The sequence below is a fragment of the Gambusia affinis genome, linkage group LG13, assembly GCF_019740435.1.
Source record: "Gambusia affinis linkage group LG13, SWU_Gaff_1.0, whole genome shotgun sequence".
Classification (NCBI taxonomy): domain Eukaryota; kingdom Metazoa; phylum Chordata; class Actinopteri; order Cyprinodontiformes; family Poeciliidae; genus Gambusia; species Gambusia affinis.
In genome coordinates this window covers 5,024,472-5,047,742 of record NC_057880.1, presented here as the reverse complement: position 1 = coordinate 5,047,742, position 23,271 = coordinate 5,024,472, and the positions used below count along the sequence as shown (strand labels likewise).

Here is a 23,271-nt window from a genome sequence, read left to right as displayed (position 1 = left end):
TTTTACAGGCAACAGTACAGTCGCCTTGTTGACTTCCGAAGGACCCATTATTTCCCCAACATGGCGGCGTCCGTATGGGTGTGCAGTGCCCTCCGCATCACACTCGGAGGTTAATTATGTGTCTATTTTATCTTCTATAACTTTGATATTTCAGTCAGTCGTTATGTGATAGCTGCTAGCTGATGTCAGAGTGGTGTGTTTGTGTTATTCTTGTCTGTTGCGTCTAATAACGCTAAAGAAGCCTGTCCCTGCTTCTTTAGCAGCCACCTCTTATAGCAGCAGTACTGAAGACTTAGCAGCTTTATATTCTTGCATTTTACCTGCAGTGGTTGTTATTGACAACGTGTTTATGTTTTAAGAGTTATAGATCAGTGCTGCTGGTTGTTTAATTTGCTTAATCTCGGCAACGCAAACGTGATTTGACACGGGATTTTTTATTCACTCTGCACTTTAAAATGCTAGATGATTTAAAGAAACAACATCAACAACTCCGCAGCAAGACAGTCGAAATAAACCACTAAGTCGCTTCCATTTATTAGAGGACGAAAAGGATATCCATCTCCAACTTGGCAATAAGCATGACGCATTCTTGGCCCAACAACTAACTGTTCGTGCCAAAAAGCAAAAACCAAAATTCTCCTAATGTCATAGAAATTTTAGCCTCTATAGTCTCTTTCTTGTGGCTAAATCATCAACTTTGACCATTACATGCCAGTGAAAATTGCAGCGCTTCATATGCTGTTCTTGGTTCTTCTGTGACTTCCTGGATCAATTGTCAGTGAGCTCTTGGAATTATAATGAGAAAACTCAACTTTTCTGACCATAAAACAAAACGATGAGTTAGAGGAAGTTCTGCATTTCCCAAGAGGTCAAATAATATCTAACATTGGGCTAAGTTGGAAGCTTTTTCCATTAATTGCACACTTGGGCAACAAGGTTATTGCTTTTTTTAAATTTATTTTTTAGATTTTACATATCAGATTATGATTACAAAGATTTTCATACAGAATCCCAACACTTTAGGTTGCGTTTGTACACTTAGAAGATCCACTGTATGGCTTACCTAAGTGGAAAAGACACTTTGCAGCTTTTATACATGTTTCCTGTCTTCTTCCTGTCTTCTAGGCGCAGCATCACTCCGTACCACGGTGGGAGCTGTTCAGATGTCTCACCTTGTCTGTCGAACCTCAGCAGGCTCTCTGCAGAGACGCCCAGAGTTTCTGCTGAACCCATCAGCAACCTGGCAGCAGAGCAGACATGGCAGTTTCTTCAACAAGTGTGAGTTAAGGACATTTTTTCATTATAACTCTTTTCCATTACTACCTTAAAAACACAAACCCTTGGTGTGATTAAAACAATGGGGAAAAAGAATAAGTCTAGTTGAAATTATGCTTCTAACCTGCTTCTGTTGTTTTCATTTGTACATATATTTATGTTAAAAAAAATTAGTTGGATCCTCTAAAAAACAAAACACAAATAAACAAAACAAAAGGCAAATTAAAAAATAATATTTATTGCAAAATGTGTCCACATTCAACCATAAAATAAAAAAGAAAACTCAAACAATAAAGCAGATGAAAAAAATCACAAGAGAATATTTTGACATCCATATTTATATTATCAAATGCAAAACTGAGATTTTATTTATATTTCTTTAAGTAATTTGTTGAACATGATCAAGTAATACTTGCACATAATGAACACAATGTGTTAATAAAATACAAACGATTGAAAATGCATCCAAAGGTTCACTTTAATAATGCTTAATATACAGGAACTAAAAGAAAAATAATGTTTAGTTTAAAAGCCAAAAAGCAAAATCAAACATAAATCAGAGAGAAAAACAATATACATAAAGCAAATAAAAATATTTATTAACAACCAAATGTTACATCAAAATGAAAATAGAACCAACTGATTAAAAACTATAAAACTTTAACCAAGAAGAAACTGTTTTAAAACTGTAACTCAGTCCATGAAACTGAAAACTAATATTTTCTTCAATAAGTTTTTCAAGTGTGTTTTGTCTTTATGTTGCAATTCAGAACAACTAGAGTATTACTTACATTTAGGGCCCCATAGAAACAGCTTATTTAAATATTAAATATTTTACCCAATATTTAAACCACTGTTTTATTCTGTGAAATTACTTTGTGTCATACAGACCAGGGCTGGGCAACTCCAGGCCTGGAGGGCCGGTCTCCTGCAACTTTTAGATGCATCTCTACTTCAACACACCTGAGTCAAACAATGAGGTCATTAGCAGGACTCTGGAGAACCTGACTGCAGCTGAGGAGGAGATTCAGCTGTTGGATTCAGGTGTGTTGGAGCAGGGAGAGTCTAAGAGTTGCAGGACACCGGCCCTCGAGGGCCAGGAGTGCCCACCCCTGGTATAGACCCTAATCATTTCCATATTATATAAATACATGAACATTTTTTCTAAAAGTGTGTGTGTGTATATATATGTACATACAATAATTTTGATTTAAAATCTTACCACTTACTAAATGGTAAAATTCTTTTACACTTGGCCTTTAGATGCATCTGCTTGAGTTGTATGGTCAGTCTGATTTAGCTCAACAAATTTATTCATAGTCATTTTTGCTCATATTTTCAACATTCTGCAATTTTTCTAATTATGAGATAAATATTACGATTAGTGGCCGTTCACTTCTTTAGTTTTTAAGTACAAAAAGAGAAGATAAGAACTTATTTTGAAAAAAAAAAAACCCAAATCATTAATTAAGATTGATGTGTGTGGGTGTGTGTGTGTTGGCAGTGACGGCTGAGGAACTGTGGAGGGGTGTGTTGGCTGAATCCGGAGCCGGAGCCAGAAAGGGCAGAGGGAAGCGAACCAAACGCAAACTGAAGAGAGACCTCAATCGAGGACAGCTGATCGGAGAAGGTGAAACGGCATCTGTTTGTGTTTGGAAAATGACTCTTGACGTGTGTGTGTGTGCGGGTGTGTGTGTGTGTCCTGGTTCCTTCAGATATAAACATGATTTTCCCTTTTCAAACAGGCTGTAATTTCTGTAATTTATCCTCCTTAGAGAGATGCTTCTAATAATTTGGCACTTATGCCTCTAACTAATGCTAACAGACAGCTGACGGACACGGCGCTCTAGAATATTCATAAGCCAGTCTGAATGAATGAATTGCAGCTCTTTGCTGATAAGAAAAATGACTTTTTGTTCACTGTGTCCTCTTTTTAGGATTTGGAATCATTTTTCCTCACTTTTCTTTCACTCTCTCTCTGTCTTTCCTCTCTTTTTGACCTCATTTTAGCTAAATATCATGTGTTCATTAGCCTGATTCTCTGTCTACTGCAAAAAAAAACCCCATAAAAAACGTGGCTAAACCTTTAAAATGCACCATTTCCTCCGTGCATGTTTGAAGTTTTGCTGTTTATTGAACAGATTTTTTTTGTTCTCATCTGTCTTCAGGTCGAGGTGGTTTTTTGTGGCCCGGTCTGAATGCTCCTGTGTTAAAAGACGGCGCCGTTCAGAGCTTCAGCCGAAGAAGCGACGCCGAGCAACAGGAAGTTCAAGCTGAACTAAGTAAAAACACACATTGACACATATTACATTTTTTTTTTTCTCTGCTTCTGCAGACTTAAGATTGAGCTTAAATCATAGATCCTTTGTTACCAACCAGAGGTGGATAAACATTGTACTCAAGTAAGAATAGCAACGTATTTTTACTCACATAAAAGTAACTAGTAGCCATCCAAGAAATGACTCTAGTGAGAGTAAAAAAGTATTTGGTAACAAAAGACACTCAAATACTGTATCTGATCAAAACATCAATCATTTAATATTTAGAAATTACATAATCAGACGGACCAAAATGTGTTTTATGTTGTAAAATGCATTTTTGTATTTTACAACCTAAATGAAAATAATTAATATAAATAATATGATTACAAAATAACAAAACAAATCATTTTAGTGTTATACGTGTGTCTGTGTGTGTGTGTGTGTGTGCATGTTTGGTTAAAACAAGTTTGTTCTTCATTCATTGAAGTAACTCCAGAAATTAAAAATAGCAGAAGTAGTAGTACTTCATAATAAAATTACTCACGTAAAGTACAGAAAAGTAAAAAATACTCCTAAAAGTTATTTCCCCCCCCAAAAGTTACTCAAGTAGAAGTAACTAAGTAGATGTAACTAGTTACTTCATAACGCTGTTCCCGACACAAAACTGTGTGATATTGTTACCGACATTTAATGCAACGGAAATTTCCTTTTTATGAAAAACAGCGGGGGCAGAGGAGGAAATGAAGTCTTCAATTTGAGAAATTGAAGCACCGCTGGTGTGAGAAGTTTCCAATTTGTTTCCGCTGTGATCTCATTAGTCAGCAGCAATCACACGCCTAATTTGACAGCGACTGAAAGCACCTTTGACGTGTCTCGCGTCGAGACGCTCGAAGTGAGACGTTGGTCTGCCTTGTCTCCCGGCAGTGCGGCAGAGGGACGAGTGGGAGAAGAGGAGGAGGATGAAGGTGAAGAGAGAGAGAGGCTGGACCGGAAACTCCTGGGGGGGCATCAGCCTGGGGCAGCCTGACCCCGGACCCAATGGAGGTAACCTGCTCCCAGACTTCAAAAAACTGTCCGCTTTAGGGCCGCGTCTGACCATGGTTTCAATAATCGATTATTTCAGACGACTAATCGGTTCTTCTGACGATTAAATCGGTTAATCAGATAAAGAAATTGGTACATTGTGCTGATTTTTCATTTCTTTTCATTTTTTAAGTTAGAAGATGAACATTTTAATTCCTAAAATGTCATAACATCGTATTTCTTTAGTTTTCTTGATAATTTGTAGCACAAAAAAGAAATACTTCTAACATCAGTTGTGCTCCACTTAACAACAATACAGTGTAGGGCCGATCTGTTGACTATTTTTTGGGTTAAATAATTAATAATTGGAAAGCAAAAGGTACGTATTAGAATTATTATTTTTTTGTTTATGAAAATGTAACCCTTTGAAATTCTGAGGAGTTCTGGGTGGAGCATAATTACAGACAAAGGAGATTTTTATTAACCTGAAACACAAAATGTACATATTTTTGTTAATTTCTGGCTTATTTACTCATCTAAGTGTGTTGTTCTTTTTCAATTGGCCTGGTTTTGAATCTGTATTCTCCACAATTAATCGATTGCTGAATTCATTGACGATTATTTCGATAATCGATTCATAACGATGACTCGATTCAGCCCTGCTCTGCTATTGCTTTTATTTCCAACCATAAACAGCCTGGAAATGAATACAAATTTCTACTTGGAGTACCTTTCAAAATTCTCCACACGCATGAAACTTTTACATGTTATGTTACAACCACAAACATTGTATTTCATCAGGGTATTTATTTTTTTTTAATCATACTTTGTAGAAATTAGAACCAGTGCGTTATGCAATTTTTTCACACAACTACATCATCAAGTCTTGGTACTTTTGCAAAGATGGCGTAACCTCTGCAAAACGACATGCACTAGGCGACCGGCACTGAAATCCCGAGCACAGACACTGCAGTCTAAAAGCGACATCCAAGCGCGGCCTGAGTGCCGACTGGATAATCATCAGTGAGTCCGCATCATGACACAAACAAGGCTCAGAGGCACAGCTCACTCTCGGACAGACGCGCCGAGTGGCACAGGAGGACGTGGAAATAACGGCAGCGGTGGGACGAGAGGGAGACGGATGAGGCAGCGGAGGAGTAATAAGGGGCTGTGCAGCTTTGTGTGGGAGAGGAAGAGTGACAGGTCAGCATGGGAGCCCATTATCAGTGATGAAGATGAGGCTTCCACTCAAGTGTCAAGTGGGACGATTTCCTAATTTAGAAAGACATTTCTGTCCTTCCGTGTTGATTTAGGTGGGTTTTTACCTCCCGTTTCACTTTCCCTCTGGTTTCACACATTGTGCTTAAATCACACCCCGAGGTTTTCTGCAATTTCTGTTCTTTGCTTGTTCTTTTGATTCTTTATCTCTTGTTTTTTTTTTTTTCAATCTATTGAGCTTTTCTAATTCACACATTTTCAGTCTTTGTTCTCCTTCAGTACCGATTAATTCTGTTTTATCTGCGTCAAACTAAAGAAAATTCACTCTTGACTCCGTGGCTGTTTTGGGGTTTGGTCATGGACAGACACAGGTATAAAGCTGTGTGTCACCAGGATTCAAATATAGCAAGAAATTAATTAATTGATAAGTAAAAGTGGTCAAAGAATAGACCCCTGAGGAACACCTCAATTGATTTTTTATTTACTCAGATTTATAATCCCCAAATGATTCAAAGTAGAGCCAAATAAGGCAAACCAGACAATGCTGCTGGTTTTACAAAGCCTAACAGTCGGCATGTCATGATGAACTAAATTACATGCAGGTGAGGATTTTATTTATGGGTGTTGGAGTAAAATGCCTTTAATAGTTTTATTGTGAAAAAAAACAAAAACTTTTCACACTTTTATGTAACCTTATGTTTGTCTATGACACAAAATCACCTCAAAATGCACTGAAATTTGTGGTTGCAACTGAACAAAATGTGTCAAATCTCATCAGGTTTGAATCCATTTGCAAGGCAGTGTGTGTACATTTGTTGTCTTGCGTCTATTTGCTCACACACACACACACACACACACACACACACACACACACACACTCTACTTGTTATTCTCTCCAACACACAATCGATGGATTCGGTGCGTTTACAGCCTGTTTGCCTGTGATCAGGGAGGCTTTCATAAAGACGGCGGGACATTCCCCCAGATGACAGATCTGTGCTGATACAGTTAGATTTTTTTTTTGGTTTTATTTTTTCCTCCATGGCCTTTTGTTTAATTCCGCCTTTGTTTGTTGTTAATTGGTTAAAAGTGAGCAGATTGCCGTGGGGGAAACGAACATCCTTCAGAGGTCACTAAAAATGAGGAGTGCAAACTCGTTACGCTGCTGCAAAGACTTCTGGGCATTTGTCCTGCTAGCGGGAGGCCAGTCTAATCTGTTCACCGTGTTGGGATGTGTGTTTGAGTTTCAAATCGTTCTTTTTTTTCCTTGTCTTGGCAGAAACCTATGAAGACTTTGATTCTCGAGTCATTGAGGTGAGTCTTTTTTTCTTCTTCTTCTTTTAATCGTACTGAACAGATTACAAACGTACACAGGTTTTTTTTGTTTTTTTGTTTTTTTAGGGCTGATTCTTTTAGAAAAGTGTCATTATTACTTTCATACATTTTATAATCAGGACCATTACAAATGATCTGGAATCACATTGTTTTAATCACACTTTAAAGAACAAAATAAAATCATACTTGCAAAGCGTAATATGGCAAAAATATCATTAATAAGACATAATTTTTTATTAAAGTAGAAATGGACATATCAAAATACATGCTATTGGTTGATGCACTAATTGAATAAATTGTTGCACTTAGCTGTGACGCTTTCAATGACTAGAAAAAAGCATGATCTACTAACTAGTAGATTAGTGATCTACTAGTTAGTAGATTAGTAGATTATTGATCTACTAATCACTAATCGGAGCCGATCAGAGGGAAATTCTAAGACATATATTTATTTGAGCAAATTAATTTTGTTTTGAAATTGAAGCACAAATATGACACCAAGCTTAAACACACCCCAGTCAAATGGAAAATGTCACTACAATTCGAGGTATGTGTATTTAAGTGAATTTCTTTCACTTTGTTCCTGATTGGTTGATTTTGAAACAAACTTTACTGAAGTTTGTTTCAAACTTCATTAAACTTCATTTTAATCTTTATTCAAATGAATCGATAACAAAGATTTATTTAGTTATGGTTATTTTGTACATATTATCCAAGACATGGATTATTAATTAGTATAAAAAAAGAGTTTTAATATATCAAAAAATTCCTTTTTTCTCTATTGTAGTCTGGAACGCTGTTATTGTTCTTTATTTATAAATCACTTGCAGTTTTATTCCTTAAAGTCTAGCCTTTCGTGCAGTGAAAATCAGAAGGGAAATATCAGCTGTATGAACAGAGCTAGATGAACTTTTTTGTGAATCTTTGAAAGTAAAAAAAAAAAAAAAAAATACCTAAAGAGAACGGTGACGGATTCTAATCTTTCCGGTTCTGTTCAGGGTCACAGAGCAAAGGAAGCAGAAAGTCTGAAAGCGTTGAGTGTGTAGTGTCTGACATTTTTCCTCTCGAACAAAGAAGGTCAATACTTTCAGCCAGAATCATCAGAGCAAAAGTAAAAGTTTTTGTTGAGTAAGAAAAGAGAAGGTGTCGGTTTGGGAAACTGGCTGAGTTGTTTCTTTGGCGAATCTTTAATCTTTCTCCTCCGCTGTACGAGTTTACGTCTAGATAGATGTTAGCAGACAATGTTTCTTCTTCTTCGTTTATGGTTCCCCCACTTATTTAACTAAACACACAGGCATGAAGCCCTTTTGGAGTTCTACTAATGTTTTCCTAAAGTCAACAACATATTAACACTGTTAAGACTCACCTAAGCTCTGGTTTTGTGGAGTTATTTAAGCTGCAAAACTCTTCATTGCTTCACCCTTCGTACCTTAACAGGAACAATATTAAAGAGGTAAAAATAATAAGCTAAATAAAACGTGCACAAAGTTAATTGTCGGCACAAACGCAAAGTTTTATAGTACTGCTATGAAACTGCTGCTCCACACAGACCTTTGCACTGATCTTCTCATTTTGACAGCATGATGAGATGCGGGAAAGTGTGACCGCATCTATTTAAAGTGAGCGAACAGTGCTGAGGTCCAATTATATGTAACTGACTGGGCAGTGGTTTTTGAGATGGGCGTTTGCCCTGGGCAGCGTTGGAACGGGGCGGCATGTATGCCAAGAGAAGAAAGAGGCTTTTTAACTACTCTGTTCTACTATAAATAAACTTTGTTTTCTGTTTCTTACCTGAGCGGTCATTAAGAAATGGGCTATGCTAATTGTGCTAACTCAGTTAGCACAGAACAAAACGCCTCTAGTCAGTGTGAGCTCAACATGTCAGCATAGTTGTTTTCTTTTATTTCAACAGTTGTACAAAAGTAATTTCATCTTTGCTACATTGCTACAGAAAATGTATATTTACATTTTAATGAATTTACAGAACATTTTTATTTTGAAGCTTCCTGCCTCATGGAAGGCAGATTTTGTCCAGAATGCTGAACCAATACAGATAACGACGTCTGACCACCTATTTAATCCACCTGCTACTTTAAATTGAGAAGTTTAGTCCTTGACGAAAAATATTTTGTTGCATTTTTTTTTATGTTGTAAAACTAAACCAAAGAAAATATTCTAACATGCAACCCTAATAAAATGTACCAAGGAAACTTCAAGTTTCGGCCTACAGCTGAATGACTCCCCTCAGCAGTTGTTAAATTGAAAGACCGAAGACAAAGCGGCTATGTGTGTGTGTGTGTGTGTGTGTGTGTGTGCGTGTGTGTGTGTGTGTGTTGGATGACATATGGATACGGTACTCTCTGCGGACAGTTCATTTAGATTCTCTGTTCGTCATGCAGAATCTCCCCTTAATTCAATTAGCACTAATGGGCCCTGGTGAGCTGGTGGGAGCTCTGCCACAGGGTCACATACACACACACACACACACACCAAACACCCAACTATGCCTCTGTGGCCCTTCTTCACACACATTATCCTGCTGGAAGATCTGTAGGAAATAAGCTGTGCATTATTCATGGTTACTGCACAGCTGGATATCATTTCTAAATATTTCATGTAGATTTCTCTGGTGTTCACTTCTTCTTCATGATAGCTATTTCTAATCACCTTTTAGGCATTTTATTTATTTTTTTATCTACTCCATATATGGACATTAATGCGTGTGGGTGTGTTTCGCATTGATAGTCTTCCCCAGCTCTCCTGTGCGCATCAATAAGAACGGTGTCACAGACATTAGACTTCCCCTTGGAAGCCGACAGACACCTTTATGGTGCCATCGCCTTCTATAAATACACCCTTCATGGGGATGAGTGTGTGTCTGTGTGTGGCGCTATAAATTCAGGCCTAATGAAATGGAAGAGGCTTACTGGAAAAAAAAAAAGAAAAAGAGGCTCGTCTCCCAAGGACGATGAGGCTGCATTAGTGAGCAGATCCAGCGGGAGAAGAGGAAGCGGGGAGGGAGACGGATGAAAAAGCGAGAGGTGGAGCAAGGCCTGTGAATCTGTGAAGTTTGGGAAAACAAGGCGACATGAACCACAAAACTCAAAACTTTTGGATTTTGACTACAATTGGAAAGTTAGAGAAACTCCCAATTTTGCAGTAGCTGTTGGTGTTTATTGGCTCAGGGCAACGCAAGTGGTGCTCTTCTTTTAAGCCCTTTCCATGCAATATTAGAAATTCACCAAAATATGCAAACTATTCAATTTGTTTTATAATAAAAAACGTAAACATTTAATTGCCTAAAATAGCACATCATTCCTTTAAAATGCCTGTGTGATGCTCAGGAGGAGCCCAGCAAATACCATGGACAAATAGCAGGGAGGAGGAGACTAGAGGGTTGTCCCGCCAGACTGTCAGTTCCCGAAACTATCAAAAAAAAAATATATAAAATCTTATAAAAACACATACACACAGCAAAAAGCTTGCTGGGGTCTAATGGATCCCATCTCTGAAGACCGTGGGAAGGTTAATGTACAAAATATGTCTAAATTTTTTATTTTTTTCCACGGTTTTGGCTTAATTTCCTCTCTGAGGGTGTTGTTCTTTCAGCAGTTGACCTTTTCTTTTTGGGTCTGTGTACGCCAATTAACAATTAACCAATTACTAAATCAGTTAACGGTTGTTTCAATAACTGATCCATCACAATTAATCCAATTAATCATTTCAGCCCTAATCGCAAACTGGCTCTTTCATGCCTTTACTGCGCTTTACTCATGCTAATACATCAGCAGCAGTGATCGTACCATCTACATCTCTGATGGCTCCACGTCCTGGTTCTGGCTTGGGATTACTCTCTTGGATCGCGTTAGGAAGCGGCTGCGCGCTGTTGTCTGCTTCTGCACGACTTCATCTGGCTGTCGGCTGCCTGGGAGGATGTAGCTGAATGGGAATCTTTAGCACAATGATCTCTGTGGACGTCTAAGAAGGCGAAAAGCCAAGACATTACTGAGACTCAAAGACTCAACTTTCTTCTTCTTTTTTAATGAGCTGTTTATTGTCTATATAAATAAACGGAAAAGGAACTCTCCAGCTTTTCCCTCTTTATCATTAAACTCCACGCGTTAAATGTTGTGGGATTTTCTATGAAAGCCTATTGCTTGAAAAACCCAAAGTTGATGATATTCGTCCAACATGGCAGTTCAAGGAAAGATGCCAGAGTATGGCATTGTATTCTATTCTTTTTTTCTTTTTTCTTGCTGTTTGACAAGTCTGGATTGGTTGTCTCCATTGCCTGCTGAGAGCTTGCTGCTCGAAGCCAGAGCAGGGAGAAGAACACAACAGAAATGGCAACCAACTCACCTACTGCCTGCACATAGTGAGCGTGATGAGGCGCTGCTGGCTGTTCGTTTCTCAAACCATCGATTCCCAAACCTCATTGGTGTTTCCTGCAGGCCTCAGTCTGGATTTTCCTGCCTCCGTTCTCTAGGATGCTCCTTCCCAGGCCGCCTACATGCTGCCGCCCTGATAATAAACCACTTGTACCGCACCGCGTTGTTTTCAGGAATTGTTAAAACAGTCGGGGCAATTCTGACTCGATGCCAAGCCCACTGCTCGTATGAGTCCTGTGCCAAAAGCCCTTTAAAGACCACTCACATCCTGGCTGTTTCCTGACACCGCGCTCCTAATCCTGTGGAAATGGGACCTAAAAGGAAGATACACATGTTTAATTCAGAGTTGAGAGTTATAATGAAAAAAACGACATTTTACCAAGTATTTTTGGTCTAGTTTCTAGTTCAAATACCTTATACCTTGAAATGAAACAAATATAGCGAGTAACTTTTCAGCTTGTTTTAAGTGAATAATTTCTTAATATTAATGTAGAACTACTAGTTGGAAGTGAATCTGCTAATGGAACAAGACATTTTGTTTCTATATTATCAGTTAAATATGAGAAAAATGTCTTGTTCCACTGGCAGATTATTTCCCTTATAACTTGTACTTTTTTTTTGTTTTTAATCAATCTTAAGGAATTATTCAGTTATAAAAAACAAACTCCTTTATCTTGCTGAAAAGTTACCTATCAGTTATATTTGTTGCATTTCAAGCACACTAAGATATTTTCCCTAGAAACTAGACCAAAAAGATTTGAGATTTTGAGTTTTTCGCAAAGTATGTTTTAAACTTGAGCATTGCAAAACTGTCTTGCTAATGTTTTAAACTACTACACATCTTAACTTTTTATTGTACAATTATTAATCCTCTAAAGTCCCAAGTTCCTCCCACGTTAAGGTACATTATCTTTTAATGATCAGAGTAAATATTTTATGACTGCCATCAAGTTTCGGTAAAGCCAAATGTTCCCTACCTGGATGGGAAAATGCTTTAAAACGACGTCATCCAAAAAGTCATTTTAAGTCCAGCGATGTCGCACAGTGGCGCCCCATTTAGTTAAAAATAATACATCACAAACATCAGCCTGTAAGAAAAGAGGTAGCGTGTCTGGCACGCTCACAAAGTAGTTTGTTGAAAATGAAAAGAAGGGATGACAGAGTTAAAGTGAAACAAGATGAAAGCGATGTTCATGGCCTCCCTCCAGGTTCGGCAGCCTCTTGGACTGGATTCAGTGATTTCATTAATGGAGATGGAGCCTTGTCAGTGATGGAACAAGTTTTTTTTTTTTTTTTTTTTCCTCTCCTTGAAGTTAAGAACCTTGAAAGTTTGGTTGCAAACAAACAGCTGGCAGAAAAAGGGAGATTTTATGTGCACTTTTAGACGGGATGGGCGGTTTCTAATATTGTGGTGAATTTAGATTGCAGCTGCCAAGCACATTCAATTTGATCAAGAAAAACAATAAAATTACAGGTCATATAATAGTAGGTAAAGTAGAACACACACACACACACACACACACACACATCAGTTCTGTCTTTGAAGAAAAATTTACATACACAATTAGTTGATGTTGAGAAAAAATGCCTGCATGTATTACACACACTGTTTGCATTTGCATTATCCTGTTTTGTTTTATAGTTCTTGTTTTACCATTTAGGAGAGTATTTTAGATTTCTAGATATTTAAGGAGACCTTTTATGTAAATTGACACTTTTCTTCTACTGCTTCTAGAAAGTGCTTAAAAAGTCCATCCGTTATTCCGGCAATAAGTAAATTTTTCTTTTCTTTTTTTTTTTCTTCTTTGGTGTTTTGAAATATGAGCCGTTTCAAAAACCTCCAGATTATTAAGTCTTTTAAATCAAAGACATAACTTTACTGGAGGTGCATTTAGGGCATGACCAAGCGTAAACTTTTGCAACAATGAAGTACGACAAACCCCTTTATCGTTCGCAGAGCTGGGAAAACATGAAAGCCCAAGTTGCCGAGGTAATGCATGCTAATGCAGCGGTGATGTTATTGTGATTGTCAGTTTCTTTGTGCTTTCTCAACGCCCTGCGGTCCCATGTGCTGAGATGATCTCCCTCCTGCACTGCAACTTATAGACAAATACAGACAGACAAGGAGACGCGAAGCAACAGATTGAGAAAATAACCGATTAGGCAGCAGCGAGAGCAAGATAGAAACATCCTCCCACCGGCGTTCTGTCGCTCATCCGCCTTAGAAAGAAAAAAAAAAACCCTAACCCATCTGCTGTGCTGCTAACGCGCCGCCAAAGCCCATGCATCCTCAACTAAAATGACAACTGCAGCCAGGAGCTCCTCATCGTCTTCACGGGCGTCTGCTCTGGTAGCCACCGGCAACACCAAGACGTGAGAATTAATAACTTGATGGAATCTGGTCTGCGAGATGCGTCTGAAATACCATCTGTGCGGAAACCTCACCGTTTCTTTATCCTTGAAGTCAAACGCAAGCTTGGCTACGAAACGAAACGAGAGGTGGCAAATGCCCACAACATCCGGCATCTACAAAGCGCTCGTAGGTTCCTGTGAAAACATCAACAATAAGTGTGCGCTTAGATATGGAAAACCAAGAAATCCCGTAGATTTTTAATTTTTAACCACGGAAGCCGAAGCGCCCAGGATCTCCTCGGTGTGTACTTGTGTGTTTGCGTGTCCTGCAGGATTGTTGTAGGAGTGTTTTGGTGTTCGCTGCTACCCTGACCCCAATCCTTCGTCTTTGGCCCCCTGGTTAAATTATAAACCCTTCACTGAAATGTGCTTGTTGCATAAGTTGTGAAGCTGAAGGCGAAGCTAAACTCTGGAGCCCCATCAGAGGAGATGCAACACTTTCCTGTCACTTGTTCCCTCTGTTTGGCACGCAGGCGCCGGAGCAGGCCAGGATTTGTAGCCAAGATGAGCCAGCTCAAAGAAAGAGCTGGTTTATGAATAAACATAAGGCGGTAAATACACAAGATTTTAAATGTGTAGTCTTACCATTATCAGACCATTGATTATTATATATTTTTTTTCAGGTTACTTTTGTCTGCAGGCAGATATCACAGCAGCTTCTGTCTCCTTTAAATGTCCCTGCGTGGATGTTAGCTTGTAACCGTTAGCTTCTTCAGATGCAAGTCACACTTTATTTTAGTTATCGATTTTTAATTTTATCATTTTAGCCTGCTTTTGAACAATACTAGAAATACATTAAAATATTCCTTTTTAAAAAGATAACAATAAAACATAAACATGGCATTGCCTTAAATGCAATAGCACCTTTCCTTCAGTATATGCTTAATTATCTACAGCTAAAGAATAGAAGTGGAAAGCTCATCCAGTTTTGCTTCACTTAGCATAATTATAGTGTATGGCTAATCTGGTGATTATTTTTGGATCAACTGATTGTGAAGCAAACTGACTATTAGTTTGTTTTTTGGTGGGTTCACCTAAAACTGCCACTTTCTAGGTCGAACATAAGATTTTTCTTTATCTGAAATGAAAAATGTTTATACTTTTTGTACATTTTTGGCTTAATTACTGCTCTGAATGTGGTGTTCTTTCTGCAAATAGCCTCTTGTTTTAAATCTGTATACTCCAGTTTGTTACTAAATCAGTTGACAATTATCTCCATAATCGATTTATCGTGATCAAGCCGATTAAGCGTGTCGGCCCTAGTTGTCAGCATTCTTTTGGAAATGCTGACCATTCTCTAATTGGGTTTCTGCTATAGGCAGTGTGTGCTGATATGTCATAAGAAATGAAATGAGTTTTCTCAGACAGTACAGCTCATAGAGCAACACACTTCCCCTCCCCTACCTGTCACCTCGCACTGAGAGGCAGTTACATTTTTAAACCACAGCTGAACCAAAATTGCAACATTTGCTGCATTTTCGCCTGGTTCTGGTCGCTTTCACATTGCATTGTCAAACGATCCAAACCCTTTTAAAAACCTGTTCCCCTCCTTCCCTGTGGTGGCGCTGCACCAAGAACCACTGAAGAAAACGATACAAAAACCTCTAAAGACATGAGTGCAATTTCCTCCTCTGCAACATGTAAGCAAAAATGGAGTAGCGTCAGATTTGAGTGGTTGTAGGATTTCTCTTTTGATGTCAGGAGCCATTTCTCCAGCTAGCACTAGATTTGAATGCTTATTTAGGTTGTATTTACCCAGAATCCCCAGCGCTATAGTCCGCTTCCTGCTTTTGGAGCGGTCTTTGGTCCACTTGGTATTCACATATGCATTGGAACAGCATCAGAATTCACCTCAACCGAACCGAGACCTAGGATTGTAGGTGGGCCAGAGTTCGATCGCGTGTTCACACCTCCCTAAACGAACCAAACGAACAAACCATAGTTCCATTAAATGGAGCTGGTGTGAATGCGCCGTTACATTCAAGCTAACTGAGAACCATGAATAATGCCTTAGGTGAAAGGGTGTCAACTGCGTAATAATCCCATTAATTAATAAGTCCATTATAACATCTTTAAAAGTATACTCTAATCAATGCTCTAATTTTCTTAATGAACTCGGTTTAATGTGCTGATTTTATGTATCACCGTGGACACTGAGCAGCTCGGCTGCTCAAGGTATAACCCAGCATCCCGTCTCACTCTGCCTTTCTGTGCAGGTGTGTGTGTGTGTTAGTCGCATCGTACTTTATGCTGGGAGTCTCTTGGGAGTCAGCAGTTGGCCTGTGTGTCATCAGGGCGCCACACAAACTCACGATCTCGTGTTTGTTGTAACGCACATCCGCATGTTCATCTGCACAGAAACGCTTCTTCACAATACTTTTCACCATAACCATGTTTTTCTTTTCTTCGTTTTTATGCATCTTCTGTGTTTTGTTTGTTTTCTCACGTTGTGGCTCTCTTCTTCTACACCTAATTTGTCAGATTAAGTCAAGCCAAATTTCCACCTTTGTCTTTAGAGCCTTTTTTTCCTCCTCACTTCTGTGTTGTTTTCCTCATTTTGTCTGTTTTATCTCACTTCTCTTGCCTTTCTCATAATCTTGTTTTATTTTCCTTTCTGTTTGTCCTCCAACTCTCCTCTGCACAGCTTCTTCAGCTTCTGCTCTTTTTCTTAAACTTTCATTTGTCTTTCTGGCATGTGACTGCTGCCCCCTACAGTTTCAACTGAACACTGCAGGGACATAATCAGCAAGCAGTTACTGTAGATGCAAGAATACCATCAGCCCAATTTTAACCACCTTTATGAAGATAGATACTTCAGAAATACATGCTTGAGTCAGGTGACGCTCTTTAGAGTAAAGTTTTGGACCTTCTTGACTAAAACAAAGATGTACAATTGAGGTAGGATTTATTTAAAAAATTTCGCATTTAAATTTTGAAAACTAATGGATTTGAAATTCATATGTACCTTTTTCTGTATGTCTTGGATTGATTTCTAAGGACTATTTTGACTGGACAAATTCAGCACTCCATGAAATATTATTGCAAATGTCATAATTCTGCCGAGTGCTTCTCTACCTCCAAGTCTGATTTCTTTATTTTTTCCTCTTTTTTAAAATAAATAGAGTCTTTACTTGCTGCCGGGTCACATTGTGGGTTTGCTGTGCTTGGATTTTAGGTGAAGAGCGTGTTCAACATGACAGCCAGGGAGGGCAGGAAGAGGTCCATCAGCTGTTTGGTTGCTGTAGGAAATGGCAACGGAGTGGCAGGTTTGAGCTCCCTTTTTATCTTTTTTTTTTCTTTTTAAATAAATTAAAACTAAAACAAGTCGGGCAGTTTGACTCTGAATGTTATTTAGGAGTCGACAGAATTTTTAAAGCAGACACAACAGAGCAGATTCCTTTTAAATCCTGACTTATTCTTCTTTTCTCAAACTTATTTCTTCTTTTAATGCCGGGGGGAAAAGTCCTTTAGGGGAGAGAGGAAAGCCGCTTTGTAACCGGTCTCCTCTCCTTTCTGTGCCGTTAGGGTTCGCTTTGGGTAAAGCGGCAGACCGAAATGCAGCTCTGAGGAAGGTAAGAACTCAAAGCACGTCGGATTTTGGGTCGACTTGCTCATTTTCTCCTTGGGTTTGAGTTAAGTATGTAAATAGCATCGTTATGAAACACAGCATTAACCACGTCACCTGGTGTTTATTCAAATCTTTACTTGGAAAATGACCAGGTCATCAGATATTTAAAATGTGTATCTTCATTTTTGTCTGCCTGTTTTGCCGTACATCCATGATTTGCAGGCCAAGAACCGAGCCAAACGCCATTTGTACCACATTGAGCGATACAACAACCACACCAGTAAGTTCCTCATCTCAGTAGAGCTGACCAGTGAGTACTGGTTCATATCCAGTTTACTGTCTGCTTTGTGTCCCAGTTGTTTCCGAGTAACATGATATAGAAGAGATCTGACTGCTCACTTATTCAAGTACCTTTTCAAAGGGTTATTATGAAAAAAATACTTTTCTAATTCATTGAAATTATGACCTTGGTGTGACCTTTAATTAGGTCTGTAAAGCAGCAGAGTGCAGGCCGGCTACTGCTTCAGATAGTCAGATTCATTGACCAGCTAAAAATGTCAAAAACAGTAATAAGTATCATATATAATATTATGATAAGTTTAAAAGTCTACTTGATTTTTAGGAGCAGTCACAATTTTACATTTCAAGAAAATACAGGAACATTTCTTTACTTTTCCAAACTTCATTTCCATGTTTTTCAATGATAACATGGTTCTTATAGTCATTTTAGAAGCAGAAATTCAACGTGTAATTTTTTTTTTTTATGCAATTACAGTATTCAACGTTTTGCTTACTTACCTAAAAAAGTCCAGAGCTGGAACCTTTACATTTTGTTTCTAGTACACCCATAAATCTGACGCACAAGTTTCATCCACAAACAACAGCGATGGATGGCAAAGCCGCTTCTCTTGCCACTTAGCCACAAAACAGGTTTTCTTTATTAAAAACGTTGCTTATTTTAGTTTTCGATTAAAAAGCGATGGAGTAATTACAGACCCTGCAATTAATGTGATAAAAATTTTTTAATGTAATCAAAATGGAATTTAACTATTTGAATACGGTCGTGGATACTCTGAGGAGACTAAACAGTCTATACATCTTACCTCTTCTCCTTCCGCTGCCCAGGTTTTCTTCCTGTTCCCTCTTTGCTCATAATCTCAACTTTGCTTTCTCCTCTTTCCTCTCTGCTGCCCCCTGGAATCACCTACTTATAGTCTCACAAGTGACATAATCTGAAAAATGGCTTTGTAAGGCAGTGAACGAGAGTCAGAACGCATTACTTGAACTTTCTTATGGGAAAGCTCCAGTTGGCTCCTTTCGCCGCTGCTGGAGAGCAGCGTCAGGAAGATTAATGCGAGTGAGTCATCAGCCTCCGCCGCGCCCACCAGAGGAGAAAGTTAGCTTCCTAATTTGGCCCCAAACCAGGCGGGGTGTGTGTGTTTGTGTTGGTGTGTGTGTGGATCTGTACCCTGCTTGACTTCAGGAACAGTGGTATATTTAATTTTCTCAGGTTCTGCTCTCTCTGTGCTGCCATCTGCAACCCGTCTGTGTGATTGCTTCCTTTTTTTCCTCTTTGTCTCCATGTCACCACCGCCCGCCGCCTTGGGTTACTTGAATTTCTTCTTCTGTGGAAACAATTTGACCCAATGGATGTTTTTGCAAAGGAATACAACTGCAGCAAGAGCCGGTCTGCTGAAATATTGCTTTAAGTATAAAAATAACAGTTCTTTAAAATATTTTTGTCGCGTCGAAGACGACGGCCTTTCATTCATTCTTTCAGGAATCTACTGAAAGACGTGCAAAATGGGGAAGTTGGTGGGAAATGACACAAAGTTCTAAGTTGTTGTTTTTTTTCCATCATTTTGCACAAATCAGCTGAAGTTTAGTCAGGCTGAATAAAGGGCAGATGTGAACCACACAGATTCTCAGTTGCATTTTGCTCTGGACTTATATGTTTTAAATATACAGTCATATTCAATAAGTTAGAACATCATTGAAAAGCGTATTCATATTACTAACTCTGCTCAATAAGTGAAACAAATTAAATATATTACATCCACAAACTGATGTTTTCAATTTTCTTTTATTGACGAGGATTTTTTTTGTTGCCGGCAGTCAATAAAAATAAGTCGTTTCAGATTAGAACGAGTAGCATATTATTTATTGTTAGGGTTAATATTAGTTTTACTAGGTGTTTTGAATCTGATGCAGACCCTCATTGTGACATATAATCTAAATTATTGAATGAATGTCAATTTAATGAATTAAAGTTTTTAGCAGTTTTTCAGCTTTTCTGTTATTCAGTACGACACTAAAAGTACATTTTTCATAATTTACATATAATAGATGAAAATGTCCTCTTTAAGCAAAATACATGTTGTTCTGTATTTGAAAGCCTAAACATATTTCTTTCTGTTTATATAAAGTTAGAAATAGTCAAAGATTACATTACATTGGTGTCTCTAAATGACTTTAATTTATCTGGACTGAAGGCAAAAGTGGCCCTTCGAATCATAAAGGTCGTAAGGTGCTTTGGGATTTGTCGTCAATCTTTTTTCTTTTTGGTAAAAGTTCCTCCAAAAACAAAATGTTCTATTCTTTAATCATTGGTTTCTGTATAAAGTTAAGTGCGTTTATATTGGACTTTGTTCGAAGAAATCCACCGGTTTAGTGATATCTTCGGTCTTCCAGCGTCTGAAAGATAAATCAGTTCTTTTCTCTGGGAAAAAAATTAATAAATAAGAAAAATCTGTTTTGATTTTCTCACTTTGTCAGATGAAGTCGGACCCCCTGCAGCTACAGCAAATGCTTTTTTTTCCCTACGGTGGATGACTCACCTAAGTGAATGTGAAGTTTATATTAAGTTAAATCAACTTTTCTATTCCTCACTTACCTTGTCAAATGAGCACTAAAATAAATAAATAAGTAAATCTTTAGAAAATTCATTTACTCGTTTATTTCCTCCTCTGTTCTCATCAACGCCTGTCTGCACTGCAGCAGCATCCGCGTTTAAAATCGAGTTCTTTGATTCGCTGGATGTGTCGGCAAGCGCAGGATTTTCTCCTGAAGCAATGCGTCTGGCAGCACACAGCTCCTCCTGAGGGGAAGAGGAAGAGAGTGTGAATAAGTAAGGGGCTGCAGCTGCTGCAGTGAGCAGGAGGGACATCTGGTGGGCATGTAGAGAACTACAACGTCCAAAAAAAGGTTATGTGGGGGATAAAAACCGGGAAGCAAAACTCAAGTGCCCACAAAACACGTGGTGCTCGTTAAGATTTCCCGGATTTGTTTATCATTTATTGGTTTGGCTGTTTTGCTTCCATCTGTCTCTGCTCTGCCGTCATGCAGCTATTTTTTTTTCTCCCTCCGCCAACAGTTTATCACGACATCAACTCCAGGTTCAAGAGGACGACTCTGCGCATGAAGAAGCAAAACGAGGGTTGGTTGGAGTCAGTTTGCTCTGCACATTTCCATTTAATCATTACATATTCTGCTGTGACTGCAGCTGGAGTTTAATTGCGTGTGTTTGTGTGTGCAGGTTACGGTCTGCGCTGCCACAGGGCCGTCATCACGCTGTGCAAGCTGATCGGCATCAAGGACATGTACTGCAAAGTGGACGGCTCGGTCAATCTCCTCAACATCACGCGGGCGCTCTTCACTGGGTTGGCCAGTCAGGTGAGATCGTGTTGGGACGTCAGTGGGAAATGAAAAATTCTCCAAAAATAAAGTCACTTGTAACCCGGGTGTAAATCATAACCTTTATTTCCTCTTTCTCCGATTTTCCAGTCTTTTAACCTTTTATGTCTGAAACCTCGCGATGCTTTTAATAGAATGATTAGCGATTCTCGCGAGACTATTAATCAGCCAATTGCGATTGAGTATTGGGGTCACGTGTACCACCGCAGTGTTACCTGCTAGGTGTATTAGCTGGAGCGGGAAGTATGAAGGTTAGAACATGTTGGAAGGAGCAGAGCTGCAGGACCCAACTGGTGTGAGTCAGAAGGGAGAGGAAAAAAAACCGGTAGTGTGAGATAAAATGTTGGAACTGGCCAGGTTGATGGCGAGCTAGAAGACCAGGCATAGAGCCAAGGAAAGAATTCACTTTTTGGTGATTGAAGACTTCTGCTTGCCTACCAGACTGGTAGGTAGGAGAAATCTTGCAGCAAACGAATGATTCTGTTCCTACTTGGATCCGACTTTTGTTCACCCAGGACTTAAACCAAGCACTGCAGGATTTTATTGGTTGAGAGCCCTAATTAATCCCAATTTGGGATGAATGGACTAACAGGTGTGGGCTCTTAATTGTAGAAATTTGGGAACAAATGATTTATTTAGTTTCCTTTGGTTGTTGTGTTTTTATTTTTATTTTTCCCCATGTTTTGTCAGTGTCCATTTGGATGTTCCCAGTGTTGTTGTAAATATGTATATATATTATTCACATTTCAAATATAAAAACACTCGCAACTTCTAGCCTACCTGCTCCTTTTTGAGTCGTACCTATCGAGGAAAAAACTAGCCATTTACTTAATTGGTCAAAAATCCAATTATATTGAATAATAATAATTAATAATAATTGATAATAAAAGATATTGTTATTCTTACAAATATGCTACACACTAAATTTCTGGTTTTAGTTTCTTGTTTGTTTGCTTTTTTTTATTCTTTACTAGGGAACAGTTGAACTTGTGTTGGTAATTCTTCATGTCTTAATTGCTGATTTAATCAATTTCATAAGCTGATTAATCTCACACAGACATAAAAGATAAATTACTCCGGCTATGACGCAGGAAATTGGAGGTTTCCTTCTTTGTCAGAGTAAAATGTATCTGACTGTTTTCGTCGATTCAGATCATCGTAACTCCTGTGCTTTTATTAATAACTCAAGAGACAAAGCTCTTCTTATCTCCTCGTCGTTGTTGTAGTGCTAAATCTCCTTCACTTCTTTGACCACCCTTCAGGAAACTCATCAGAACCTGGCCAACAAGAAGCAGCTCCACGTGGTGGAGTTCCAGGCCCACCGGGGCCCGCTGCCCGTGGTGGTGGCCAGCCCGAAAGACGGAGCGCGTCTCCAGCCGGAGTCCGTGGACGAAGTCCCCAACACAAAGCTGCACTGGGACGACGTCCGAGCCGCGCAGGGAACCAAGCGCTCCATCTGGGCGGGGGTGAAGCGCACCGTGTGGTAGAGCAGACCGCAGGGTGGACGGTGGTTTATTAAAGCGCTCCGTAAGGAGGAGTGGCAGGAAACCGAAAAGGACTTGCGGAGATTTTTCTTACAGAAACATTAAAAAGCATCGTAAATCTGAATCTATCGTGGATCCTCCATTTAAATGTCAATTCACTAAACTTACAAAAGTTTGTTTGGGAGCAAAAACTCTTAATCATCATTCTAGAACATTCAATGAAAATGTCGTCGTCCTTGTTGGTGATGTTACATAATAGATGGACAATAAAATAAAGTTTCTGTTCTGAGTCTCTCAATTAGATTATTATTATTATTTTTTTTACTTTAAAAAAAATAAAATAAAAAGCACACAGCAGGAAGGAAGTCGAACTTGATGAGAAAATTCTCCAGGTGAGGTTCCATCTGACACAATCTGCACTGCTCCACTATGTACTGACTTAGAAATGCAGTGACCCGACAGACGGCGCCGCAGGAGCCCACTCATCATTCTTCGACATGTGGCAGCGTCTACATGTGTTGGAAAGTAATGAGCTGCTGCTGCTGAATCTTCGAAATGTAACAACCTCCAATATAGGTTTGAATTTTCTTGTTTTTCTTCTTTCTTTTTTTTTT

General features: G+C 38.8%; 1 protein-coding gene across 1 annotated transcript; it reads left to right on the top strand.

Annotated features, from left to right (window-relative positions):
- mrps5 (mitochondrial ribosomal protein S5) lies at window positions 1-22,955 on the top strand. The gene is made up of 12 exons (XM_044136404.1): window positions 1-109; window positions 1,126-1,278; window positions 2,780-2,905; window positions 3,444-3,557; window positions 4,461-4,580; window positions 7,057-7,091; window positions 17,088-17,178; window positions 17,438-17,484; window positions 17,703-17,760; window positions 20,854-20,916; window positions 21,016-21,152; window positions 22,436-22,955. The coding sequence occupies exons 1-12, from the start codon at window positions 61-63 to the stop codon at window positions 22,658-22,660; spliced, it is 1,218 nt and encodes a 405-aa protein (XP_043992339.1). The 5' UTR covers window positions 1-60; the 3' UTR covers window positions 22,661-22,955.
- Window positions 22,956-23,271: the final 316 nt, after the last annotated feature.

What these genes read in the sequence shown, in the direction of transcription:
- mrps5 (XM_044136404.1), top strand. Translation starts at nt 61, where the DNA reads ATGGCGGCGTCCGTATGGGTGTGCAGTGCCCTCCGCATCACACTCGGA. An exon ending in AGGACAGCTGATCGGAGAAG is followed by an intron (nt 2,906 to 3,443) that starts GTGAAACGGCAT and finishes ATCTGTCTTCAG; the next exon opens with GTCGAGGTGGTTTTTTGTGG. An exon ending in GGAAGTTCAAGCTGAACTAA is followed by an intron (nt 3,558 to 4,460) that starts GTAAAAACACAC and finishes GTCTCCCGGCAG; the next exon opens with TGCGGCAGAGGGACGAGTGG.